Source organism: Vitis vinifera, chromosome 7, assembly GCF_030704535.1.
Source record: "Vitis vinifera cultivar Pinot Noir 40024 chromosome 7, ASM3070453v1".
In the NCBI taxonomy this organism is placed as follows: domain Eukaryota; kingdom Viridiplantae; phylum Streptophyta; class Magnoliopsida; order Vitales; family Vitaceae; genus Vitis; species Vitis vinifera.
The window spans coordinates 3,153,011-3,166,216 of record NC_081811.1 but is presented as its reverse complement, the minus strand read 5'-3'; the positions used below and the strand labels follow the sequence as shown (position 1 = coordinate 3,166,216).

The 13,206-nt window shown below is 36.3% G+C and overlaps 2 protein-coding genes across 2 annotated transcripts; one reads left to right on the top strand and one right to left on the bottom strand.

The window, feature by feature from the left end:
* The first annotated feature begins 1,212 nt into the window (after positions 1-1,212).
* LOC104879783 (protein transport protein Sec61 subunit beta-like) lies at positions 1,213-1,527 on the top strand. The gene has a single exon (XM_010653854.1). The coding sequence runs from the start codon at positions 1,213-1,215 to the stop codon at positions 1,525-1,527; it is 315 nt and encodes a 104-aa protein (XP_010652156.1).
* A 1,816-nt stretch (positions 1,528-3,343) lies between these two features.
* LOC100259615 (autophagy-related protein 18a) lies at positions 3,344-6,480 on the bottom strand. Its single transcript, XM_002263940.4, has 4 exons — positions 5,448-6,480; positions 4,584-4,791; positions 3,760-3,886; positions 3,344-3,673 (listed from the first exon to the last, which is right to left on the bottom strand). The coding sequence occupies exons 1-4, from the start codon at positions 6,339-6,341 to the stop codon at positions 3,583-3,585; spliced, it is 1,320 nt and encodes a 439-aa protein (XP_002263976.1). The 5' UTR covers positions 6,342-6,480; the 3' UTR covers positions 3,344-3,582.
* Positions 6,481-13,206: the final 6,726 nt, after the last annotated feature.

Here is a 13,206-nt window from a genome sequence, read left to right as displayed (position 1 = left end):
TGAGGATGAGGGAAGGCTTAGAGGAGTTTAGCTAGAGAGAGAGAGTCAGAGAGGAGGGGGAGAGTGAAGAGAGGCTGGTCTGGAGTGAGTTTGGAGTTGAGAGGAGAGTTCTCAGCTCAGGGAGTAGAACGAGAAGGTGGGATTTCAGTCACAGAGAGAAAAGGAGTCATCCAAATTTTGGTTGTCTTCGACTTCAGGTTTTTCCTTTTCACAACCATATTTGACTCCTTTCCTAATATTTGAAATGTTCATTTTGACTGTTTAAGATCTTAAGCATGTTTTCATCCCTGCTTGCTTGATTTTTGTTTATTCCTGTGTGAGTCACATGGTGTCGATGTTGTTTGTTTATGTGTTAAAACCATTCACTTAACCCACCAGATTGTTTTAAGCTCTCCGATCTTCATGAAGTAAAGTTTGGTTTAATGGTATTATCATCTCTTGCACGCACTCTGTTTTCTTCACTTTCTTCTCTGTTTTTTTGGTGTTCTTTTGGAGTATTGGACATCTTGTTTTGAATTTGGCCGTTTGGATTGGGGTGCTTTTGAGAAAGAGAGTTCGCTGTTGTAGAATGAAGAAATGAGGAAGGTCACTCTGTGAGCTTCCAGTAATCGGAAAAAGGAAGCTCCAGAGCTTGCCTATGTCTCCAAGTCTCAGGTTGAGTAGCTTAGAGGAAGAACTGGTCGGACCTATGATGGGCAGGTTTTTCGATTAGTCACTGGATCTTTTTTTCAATAAGCTGCAGGATTATGAGCCTCCAGCTACACTGAGGTTATAGTTGAGGCAACAAGTTTTTCTGATCTGTTGTGCTGAAGGTATCCGAATCAATAGACATCGACAAAGAAATCTGGTTATTATAGCTTGACTCATCAGAAGACAATAAGTGGACGCTTAATCTGGACGTTGTCAAGCTAGAACAGATTGAATAATCAGATAAGATGGATGCAAATCTGAACCATGAAATTCATAAATAGCCTCAACTGGTACATGTGGGGGCCATCAAAAGTTGAGGAGACTTTTGCTGTAGAAAGTGTTGAAGGCTCAAAAAAAGGACGGAGAAGGATAATTCCCCTGGGGCAGTGGCTCCCGAAGATCACCGTCGATGCCTGCGTGGCCCCCAACGTCGTTCTTTCCGACGCAGGTCAAACTGGACAGCAGCGTGAGATTCAGCTGCGTTGGAGTTGAGGACGAGGTGGCGCTGATTCGGGTCACTGGATGTATGGACGACATGTGGAAAGCACCGCGGCAGAAGTAGCTTCAGGACGAAGCTTGTTGGAGGGTTATGTAGACCGGTTGTCTTCGACGGCGTCGTTGTCAATCTCCTCACACGCACTGTCGTTTCAGAGCTCCGGAGGGTGCGGCAGTGGCAGCAGCGAGAGCAACATGCTCTTGTTCTACACCGATGACGATCCGGGCTTGAAGATTACTCCAACGGTGGTTCTCGTGATGAACCTTTGCTTTATCGGCTTTGTCACCGTTCTTCATGTCTTCGGAAAGATCTATCGCCATAAATCTGGTGAAGTGGCTTGATCAAAGATCTCTCCAGCATCTTCTCTAACTCTGGGGCACGTCTTAGTGTTTTGGGCCTATTTCCTACCGAGCACTTGGAGGCATTGACTATGGGCTTGGTGACTATGGTGGGTATAGTGGCAATGGCAGTAAATCGGAAGCCACGTGTTATCACCCACTTCCTGTTCCTATGATTTCCAAATTAATTTTCCTGAACATCATTTTATTAATAATCCCTCCAATTGTTTTTTTTTTATAATGTCAAATTTCCAAATCCTTCAAACAATTTTTGCTTTTCGAATTTTCATCTTTAGATTTATTTTTAAGTCCTAAAACTCCCATTTTCCACATAATTTCCCGATTTCTAGTTTCTTTGTTAATTTTCCAAACTCCATTTTTATCAAATAATTTATTTATTTATTTATTTTTAATTTTCACCTTTAGGTTTTTTTTTAGAATCACTTGAAATCTCTTTTTAATAAAATTTGCTTCCATTTTCTATTCGGCAAGCAATTTTTTTAAATCTTTCATGATCTTTTAAAATGTTTTAAAAATAAGCATAGATTCAATTCTGTAACTCCGAATAATGGAAATTATGGAATTAATTCATGCAAAAATAAACGGGCTTTGGTGGGGGCCCCACATATGTGAATTGACGATTGATTGATTGTTTGATTGATTTACTTATCGTGCGTGTTTGATTTATTTTGTTCCATGTTATGCGCTTAATTATATTTTGTTCATTGCTCACTAACCCTGTTTTATGATAGCGCATTGATCGTTCACGGTCCAGGTACACATCCACTCGCATCCTAATCATTTTATTTGCATGTTTTAATTCTCGTATGTGCATGATTCGTCCTAGGTATTCATTGACTTTCTCATTGGTTGTCATGTCAGCTTCATTTTATTAGTAGAGACCCGACTTTAGGGACTTAGAGGGGTGCTACGGTCTTTACCATACCTTCCCGAGAAGTAACCTGACCCCCGAACCCGATCCGGTTTTTCACAGACCGCCTTTTCCAAAATAAGGAGTCACACTTAGGGTTTTTCTTTCTTATTTTGTTTACCCTTTAATAATAAAACAAAAATAAGTGGCGACTCCAAGTCATTTTCTTAATCGATAAAAATCATTTTTTCTAATAAAATAAAAATCGAGCTCGCCATTGAGTGGGAAACGCATTGAGATAGATCGAAACGCGGGGTCCACAACATGTTTTGTATTTCTTAACAGGATTCTAATAAACGTGTACTTTGAAATTTATATTTAAAAATGTAATTGCCCAATGGTAGTTAAAAGCAAAAAAATCGAAAGAATAGAGAATTAATTGCTTAGAAAAAAATTAAGTATTGTGATGGAGTGAGGACTTTTAATATATTATTGTAATATTAGATTTTATTATATATAATAAAAAAATTGTTAAGAATATCATTATAAATATTTTAGGTTAGGGGAGGAAAAAATTATGGAATAAAGATTAATATTTAAAAACTATTTAAATTGGATAAAGATATACCAAGTAGAGTAGGAGGCTCATAGTTTACGGTGGATATAAGAAGTGGAGAAACATTAGGTGTTTTGATAATTGCATTTGATTTTATGGTATAATGAAATGATTTTTCTCATTCATAGATATAGGCATGATAAATAGGCAAATTCCATTTATGGTATAATGGAATTTGCCTCAAGATTATAGAAAAGTCTCGTTTTTTATAAAGAATATTGTATAAAATATTTTTTTGGTTGATATTAAATAAGGAAGGTTGGTAATCTAAATTATAAAAAAAGGTTGTCCAAATAAACCCGTCCACACAATGGCAAATATGAAGACAAGTATGAAAAATGAGTACTAATCTCTCTTCTTTTTTTTTTTTTTCATTAAATTTCATTTTTCCTTGTTAATGGTAAATTAGTCTTAAACTTTGACCTATCTATACTCGTATATTTACACCATAATGGACCCATAGGCCACACCTAGAAGGGGAAAAGGGGACAAAGGGCACAAAGACCCAGAGAGAGAGGGATGTCATATATAGCTAGGAAATTGGGCATGCAGATAATATCCTAGATCTCCATTAGAAAGCTTCTTCTGGTTTAAGGAAGTTGTGATACTCCAGCTGTGTCATCTCTCCCCCAGTCACAGGATCGAACTGACATCTATAGAAGCTGCATTCAAATTCAATTCAATTGCTTATCATGATTCCATTTCAGATCAACTCTTCTCACAAACTTCTGTTAAGAATATCTCTTACCTTCCATCCATTCCCAGAATTACCACTGTGTTCTTCTGATGACCAAATGCAACAATATACTGAGAACCCTCATGAAGGCGGAACTGAGCAACCGACCACTCAGAGCTGAAATACTTGGGCAGCACTCCTGCACATGAAAACCTAGTCAGAATTAGAATCAAAAGGATAGAACTTCAAAGCTTCTGTTCAATAAGAAACGCAATAGACATGCCCATGATGATTATCCAAAAACTGATAAATAAATAAATAGAATCCTGAACCCCATGGCCTAATCTCTCCTATTCTTCACTTCCATTAGTTGATACTCTAGTAAGCACCATCCAGTAACAGGAACCAAGAGAAAGCAGTTGCATTCAAAAGGAGAGAAGTGGATACAGTTGCATTCAAGAGTACACATACAAGGCCCGATGATAATACAGTTTTGCTTATCAAAAACAAAACTGTATTATTAAAGTTCCATCCAATATGTGGTCTTGGAACCATGGAGATCAAGCAGTGAAGCCTATTTTAACTTTGCGTATGCATATTCACATAATAGCCAGGGGTGTCAATTCGTGTTACTAGATCATGTTCATGTTGTGTCAAAACTAGTTATTCGACATAAGAAAAACATGACATGAATGATAATTAGGTTAAAACAATGAAATTAAACACAACCTAATTATCATACAGCCTTGTGCAACCCATTTAATAGAGTTTGGCATTTTGCTTGAGTCGGTATAATTAGCCTCCCAACCTCACATATTTATAACTCAATTGACCTGTTTATTCAAAATCAAGAAAAATGGTCAGCCTCAAGTCATATTCTAGAAAAGGCACCTTACCCTTGATGAAAGAAAGAGATAAGCCGGATGATGCAACAGCAAGATTGGCATCAGATGCACCATGGGACTTGTCATTTCCTAAGGATCCTGAGTTAACCTTAAGCCCAAAAACATGGACAGTGCCCTTGTCACTTGATACTGCTAGCCACTGGGCAGTTGAAGAGAATGCCATACTGTAAACCTCAGCTCTATCTGCTCCCCGCCGCACCTACATTAGATATTCAATTAATTTAAATCTATGATACATGTCAAATTCTTGCAGAAAGATGAATGGTAGAATAAGTATCGAATAGCAAGTAATATGAGTTTCTAACATAAACAAGAGCTCCTCTGCAGTTCAGAAAAATTGGTTCATTAGATTAATCCACAAGTAGACAAAGGAAGTTCATTTATACTTGTTTCTTGCAACGCAGAGTACTATTCAAGCTTCATTTATGGCTATGAATCCCAGAAAGGATTAACCTTCAATCGATACTTACACGGCAGGTTATTATTGTGTGAAGACATTTTCCGTTGTTCTCAATTGAGATTGAAGGTGATCCTAGCATGATAACTACAAAAACCAGTCACACTTTGAACTGTTTGCTAACAACAACAGCTATCCAAATTGAGGTTGTACGTCAACTGTGCCTGCTGTGGTCTCCACAAGAAGTAGAGGAAAAAGAAGGGACATGGCTAAATGAATTATACTTCACAATCTATTTCAACAAGAAACCTAAAATCGGGAAATTGGGAATACTACTTTTATAATAACCCTAATAGAGAAACATCAAAATATCAATAGCCTATGGCCCATTTACAGAATCATCAAAATTTCAAGTTCACTCCTCAAAGCGCAGAACTGAAAAAGGGCATATAATGTACCTCTTGCAGCCGTGTGCCATCGGAAGTATTGAAAATTCTAACCAGAGTTCCTTTGGTGCTTGCAGTGGCGAGCAATTGGCCGTCCGTAGTGAGCGCGAAACACGCAAGTCTAGAATCATGGGCCGCGAAGAACTTGGTCCTCCTCGAAGCGTAATGCTCGACCCTGACCTGCCCCTTCTGCAACCCTGGACACACCAACACAAGCGACGCAGTGAGCTGCGAAACCGCGCAAAGCCCCCTGGGATTTGCAATCGTCTCAATCTGATGTAACAGCTTCAAGTCCGCGAAGTTGTACAAGAAAATCTTCTGTTCCAAGACCACTATGATACGGTCCCGCCGGAGCTTAACTGCTCGGACCTCCGATCGGAATGACAGCTCTCCAATGCACCGGCTTTGGTGATCATCCCAAATCATGACTTTGTTGAGCGGATACTGCGGCTCAGGTCCGCCGCCAACCAGGGCCAGGATGTTGCACCGGAATAGCATCTCCACGACGCCAATTCCTCCGCCGCGGTCGAAGTCTCGCCGGAAAATCTCGCGGAACGGGTCGCAATTATAGATCCGGAAGCCGTTATCCGTGCCCGCGGCGAAGCAACCGTGGTCCTGATTGAAGGAAATATGGAGAAGAGACGGTATAGAGGATGTCGAATAAGATACAACTTCACGAAGATTAGAATTAGGGCTTTGAACAGTGTGATGATTTGGAGAAGAAGAAAATGATTCATCCTCGCCTCCATCTCCGGAGAGGCCGGTTCCCTGATGCTGACGCATTGCAGTGGGATCCTGAACCGCCGGATACTGCTCGGGGTGGCTCTGCTGAGAGAGAAAGGTCGAATTAGGACTAGGGTTAGGGTTTGGCCATGAAGCAGAAGACACGGCGGTGAGAGTCGCCATGAAAGGGCCTAGTTGCAATTTCAAAAGATTATGGGGTGACTACAAAAATATCATAACCAAACGGAGGAGAAGATAACTTATAAACTGAAAATACAGATATGTCCTCCTCGCTAGATTTGGTTGAAACAAGAATGGCGCCAAGTCGAGGACATTCTTGTCACCTTAGCATTTGTTTCCTTTATGATCTATTAGCCCATAATTGTTCGTTGATTCGGCGACACGAATCGTGGTTGAGAACATGCGCCTTCGCTTTGTCAGGAAGCAACCGTTATGGACCTCGATTCCTTTGGGCGACCACATCTTTCCGATCCGGCCCATTTTCAATTGTGGCCCATCCATTTGAAAGGGGTCCAAAAGCCTATCCAGATAAAAAATAAAAATTTCACATGGTTACGTATTAAAAAATAAATTGTAACGTTCGAAAAGTAGCTGGATACAATTACTTTTAAGTTTAACATGATCAACATAGATTCATTGATTAAAAATTGATTTAGATTTAATTTAATGGCAAATAAAATAAATAAATAAATCTAATTTATATCAAATTTGAAGCGCATTTCACTTATTTTAACTAATTAAATAATTTAAAATATATAAAATTTTAATTAATTTATTTTTTATATTTCTAGTGGAAAAACTAAATATGATAAAAAAATTTCCTTTCTAATTTTTTTATTTTATTTTTTCGTTACCACAAGTTGGGTGAAGATGGTAAGCATAGGAGGAAATTTCCATGGAAGGTGGGGGTGAAGTGGAGACAAACTGTCCTTGAGAAAGTCTGATTATTCTCAGAAGTCAGAAGTTTCCCTCCCCATTGTGGGTTGTGTCATCACTGTCATGTAGTAAATGAGAAATTTCGTGGCACATGAAGTTTCTCAAAGCTGGGTTTTAGATATTAAATATATAGTATGCTTCATGCATAAACTGCCAAATTTGGAGATAATTATTTCTAAGTCACTGACATGAATAGTCTGTCCTCAGATTTCATAGCCACTAAGATTTCCAACCACCCGACTATATATAATAAGCTAAAGGAACAGCTAGAGGCCTATGCCCATCATCTCTCTCAACAAACACCCTTTATGATTGAGCAGATTTTGCTCTCCTTGCCTCTACTGCATTCACATTTTGTTGACTTGCTGGTAGGTTTCACTGTTAGGAAGGGAGGCTCGAGCCTCGAGGCCAGTTTCAATATGAAGTGGTCGGAGTCGGGGTCGGGGTGATTGTATGTACGTATGGGTTCAGTTGCCGACGAGCATTGCAATCTTAAACCAATATGGTTTATGACCCTCAAATTTCCCATACTTCAAAATGCATTTTTACATTAGAAAACAAACACAGCCTTAACTTTTCTCACCGCTACAAATCAATTTTAATTATAAAAAAGCAGAGCTCGATCCTCTAAAAGGGCATCGTTCAGGATTTAGCTATCCATATATATATATATATGATTTCTATTTGATCTAGAGTATGCGTCACCTCATGTATAAAGCCCAGATATATAACGGGTCTTAGATGATGGGCCTAAGACTCGCGATGCCCAATAGTCCAAAGGGTATGGTCTTTTAAGGCATAGAGGGTATAAATATAAGACTAAGTATTGGTTCTTGAGATCACATCTTTTGAATTAGAAATACAGAGAAATGTGGTGCCCTCTATAGCCTTAAAAGATCCATACCTTATCCATCTCGAGAAATAATGGACTCAGATATGTTCCAAAATAGAAGAAGGTATGTTTTAAATGAATTGATATATATATATATATATATATATATATATATATCTGTGTTTGGGTGATCATATTGAATAAAGAAATCAAACACCAAAAATGCAGCAAAAATCGTCAAGACACCCATGGCCTACTTAGTCTAGGTTTGTTAATGGCCCACGATAATCCTATTTTTAACTTATTTTTTATATTTTAAAATTTGTTTTAAAAATAATTTTTACATATAATATTTTATTTTTAATCTTTCCTCATATTTATATAATTATTTTTTAAAAACGAGTAAAAATAATAAAAAAATATATTTTTAAAAAATATTATATTTTCTATTTTAAAAATAAAAAATTATTTTCTATTATTTGATTATTAAATATATTTTCCCTTTTTTTTTACCTAAAATATTTTTAATATTTTGATTTTGGTATAACCATATGATTGAGTTTATTACCGAATTCTTAAATAATACTTTAATTTAAAACTTACAATATATATTTATTATTTTTTTAGCATGGAAGAAAGATGATTTAATTGCGTACCTACATGTTTTTTTGACCATTTAAAAGAGTGGAAAATTCTTGGAACCCTTCCTTCCAAGTTTATAAAACAATATTGAATCTTTAAAATCTTGAATTACTCGGAAAATTTTATATTGACTTAGAATTCAATTAATTTAGCAAATATAAATAAAACTCTGTTGTTTATGTATATAGGGTTTATTATACTTTATCCCTCTAACTTATAGCATATTTTATATATTATCTCATTGAATTTACAATCGAACAATGTACCTTTCATATTTTATAATTACATGTAATATGCATTTTTTAAGTGACAGTATTACCTTAATTGGACCGAAGATGCATGTGTTAGTGTTATTCACGTGACCTATTTAAGTGAGAGTAAAAGTATCATTTCATTTCAAAACCCTATCCAAGTCCTCATCTACCTTCGTTCTCCTCTTTTTTTTTCTTCCTCCCCAAATTGCAACCAAATCATAGGGAGTGAAAATGATAAGAAAATTGTGATGATGCAATATCTTTCTAAACCTTCATTTTCCTTCTCTTCTTCTCTCCTCACTCTTTCTCTCTCTATTCCCTTTCTATTGAAAATTCCATGTTATAAAAGTGCTTTGTTTTTTTTTTTCAAAAAGCTTGATTTTTTTCTCCCAAATTTCCTCAAAACTTCCACCAACTTTCTAAAACATAAAAATGAAACCCTAACCCTAACCCTAACTCTAACTCTGAGTAGTATACATGTTTCGTGTGATTTGGGTGTTATGTTAGGTTTGTTTGATTGTTATTGTTTTTATGGGTTTTTGCGCCTTGTTTGGTTGACAAGAAAATCAATTGATTTTTTTTTTCATTATAAATTTTGAATATGGGACTATTTGAATTAGTTGAGGTAATTTTTTAATAATATTATTTTTTTTTTTGTAAAACTTTTTGAGTTTGGTTCCATTCACCATAAGATTTGTATATCTTGTTCACCGAAATTATAATTTATGAGGCCGAAACTTTAGGAAAATTCCAGCTGGCAATCAAAGGATGAAGAAGAGAGTTGGGTTGGGGATTTGAGTGTTTTGAAATGAAATGACTATTTTGCCGTTAGTCTCCGCACATGTTTTTCCATCCAAAAAATAAATAACATCGTATATTAAAAAAACCTATATTGCATACAATATAAAATATAAGAGTACATTGCTCAATTTTAAACTCGATAAAACGTGTAAAACATGGTATAAGTTGAAGAATAAAGTGTAACAATAAAAAAACCTATATTGCATACAATATAAAATATAAGAGTACATTGCTCAATTTCAAACTCAATAAAACGTGTAAAACATGGTATAAGTTGAAGAATAAAGTGTAACAATATATATATATATAAAGGATACAACCTCTGTTCAAAAGATGAAAAATAAAAAAATGCTAATTCATCATATATTCATTTATCAACTCCCATCATTTTCTTCTCTTTTCTTTTATTAATCACCGAACATATCTCTTTTTCAGAAATTATTAGGATTGATTGTATTAGTTATTTTTTACTAGAAGGGTAGTTTTGTCATTATTGTAAGCTGAGCTATTTTTGAGTTGTTTTGTTCAGTTTGTTGTTAAGTTTTGTTTCTGTTTTTCTGGTTCAGTTTTTGTTGAGCCATTTTACTCTATTATATAACAGAGCAGCCTTGTATTTTGTGACAAGAGGAATGAAGAGAATTCTTTTCATCTTTTCTCTCAATTCTTTCTTCAGATTTCTTTTTCTAACATGGTATCAGAGCCATCCATTTAGGGTTTCAAATCCCTAATTTCTATTTTTTTTCTTCTCTTTCTCTGTTCTTTGTTCTCGATCGTGTTCATGGCGAAAGGTGGATCTGGTAATGGTAATCGCGGTGGCCAGGTGAATTCTGAGATTGTTGTTGTTGAAGATTCGAGTAGTCCCTATTTTCTTCATAATGGAGATCATCCAGGGCTCAATCTTGTTTCAAATCTTTTGACTGGAGCGAATTATCATACCTGGCGTAGAGCGATGCTGATGGCTCTCACAGCGAAGAACAAAGTTGGTTTTGTGGATGGTACGATTTCTAGACCTATGTCTCATGATTTGATTTACGGTGCTTGGAATAGATGTAACAGTATGATTTCTTCATGGATCATAAATGCTGTTTCAAGAGAAATTGCAGATAGTCTTTTATATTTGGATTCTGCTTGTGATATCTGGAAAGATTTGAATGATAGATTTAATCAGGGTAATGGACCTCGAATTTTTCAAATTAAGAAGCAATTATCTGCTCTTAATCAAGGTTCATTGGATGTCAATTCATATTTCACTAAATTGAAGATTCTTTGGGATGAATTGAGGGAGTTTCAACCTGTTCCAGTATGTCATTGTGGTGGATTGAGAGTCTGGACAGATTATCAACATAGGGAGTATGTTTTACAATTTCTTATGGGTTTAAATGACTCTTATGCTCAGATTAGAGGACAAATTTTGATGATGGATCCCTTACCTGCTATTAATAAAGTGTTTTCTTTGGTTATTCAAGAAGAACGTCACAGGACTGTTGGTTATTCTTATTCTGGTTCTCACAATTCTGATCCTATGACATTTGGCTCTAATTCTAATGCACCAGCAGGAAGTTCAGGTGGCTCTAAAACTAGAAGGGATAGAATTACTTGTTCTCATTGTGGTTTCCAAGGTCATACCAAAGATAAATGCTATAAACTTGTTGGGTATCCACCGGGATAGAAATTCAAAAATAAAGGCCCTAATTCAAGCTCAATGGCTAACAATTCAGAAGTCCTCGAGTCTTTGAATGCAGGTTCTTCTGAATCCACTGTTTCTTCCCTCACTACCATGCAGTGTCAACAATTGATTCAACTCTTAACCAACCAATTAAGCTCTACTTCTTCAGCTTCCACAGAGAATTCTTCAACAGGACCATCAGTGTCTAATTTTGCTGGTAATAAAGTTAAAATCCAAAATAAAGGTTGGATTATTGATAGTGGGGCCACCCATCATGTTTGCAATGACATTTCTCTATTTGATTCTTCTATTGATGTTCAAAATGTCCGAGTTACTTTACCTACTGGTATTACTGTCCCTATTGATAGAGTTGGTTCGGTCATTCTTTCGAAGGATGTCAAGCTTCTAAATGTGTTGTTTGTGCCTACTTTCAGATATAATCTACTTTCTGTGAGTGCATTTACAGACACTTTATCTCTTTCAATGGTTTTTACTCCTGATGCTTGCATTATTCAGGAACCATCTCGGGGCAAGATGATTGGGAAGGGTAGCAGGAAAGGTCAGTTATATCAGCTGGATTTTGACAGTTTTGTTGCTGATAAAGCTTTTGTTGCAGCTTCTCGGATTCCTACTTCTAATATTCTTTCTTTGTGGCATTCTAGACTTGGACATCCTTCTTTTAGTCGTTTAAAAGGTCTACAATCTATATTGGATTTTGATTCAACCTTTGATCTTACTCCCTGCAATGTATGTCCTTTAGCTAAGCAGCGTTGTCTGCCTTACATTTCTCTTAATAAAAGATGTTCTTCCACTTTTGATCTTTTGCATCTAGATATATGGGGACCTTTTTCTGTTGGCAGTGTTGAAGGCTACAAATTTTTCTTGACTATAGTTGATGATTATAGTCGAGTAACTTGGGTTTATATGTTGAAGAATAAATCTGAAGTTCAAAAATATATTCCAGATTTCTTTGCTTTTGTAAAGAAGCAGTTTGGTAAGGAAGTTAAGGCCATAAGATCAGATAATGCTCCAGAATTATTTCTTTCCAATTTCTATCATTCTCTTGGTGTCATACACTATCGTTCTTGTGTTGAAACTCCTCAACAGAATTCTGTGGTAGAAAGGAAACACCAGCATATTCTAAATGTGGCCCGTGCTCTTCTTTTTCAGTCCAGCCTTCCTGTCTGCTACTGGAGTGACTGTATACTCACTGCAGTATACTTAATCAATAGAACACCAAGTCCTTTTCTAAACAATAAGACTCCTTTTGAAATCCTACATGATAAGCTGCCTGATTATAGTCATTTGCGGGTCTTTGGTTGCTTGTGTTATGTTTCTACTTTGAAAGCTAACAGGACAAAATTCTCACCTCGAGCCAAAGCAGCCGTTTTTCTTGGTTATCCCTTTGGTTTTAAAGGGTACAAATTACTGGATATAGAGACACGTTCCATATCTATCTCTAGAAATGTTATTTTTCATGAAGAGATCTTTCCTTTTTCAAAGACAAATCCCTGTTCTTCTCCTGATATTTCTTCTGATTTGTTTCATGATCGAGTTCTTCCTTGTATTGCTGCTGATAATGATCAATCTTCCTCAGTTCTTCCTCGTGTTATTTCACAGCCACCTCTTCAAGTTGCTCCTTCTTCACGACCAACAAGAGTCTCCAAACAACCTTCATATTTGAAAGATTATCACTGCTCTTTAATCAACTCTGTTGCTCATGTTGAAACTCACTCCACTTCTCATCCCATACAACATTTTTTGAGTTATGATAAGCTCTCTTCTTCTTACAAACTTTTTTCTCTCTCAGTTTCCATTATTTCAGAACCCAGCTCTTTTGCAAAGGCTGCTGAAATACCAGAATGGAGGGCTGCCATGGATTGTGAATTAGAGGCT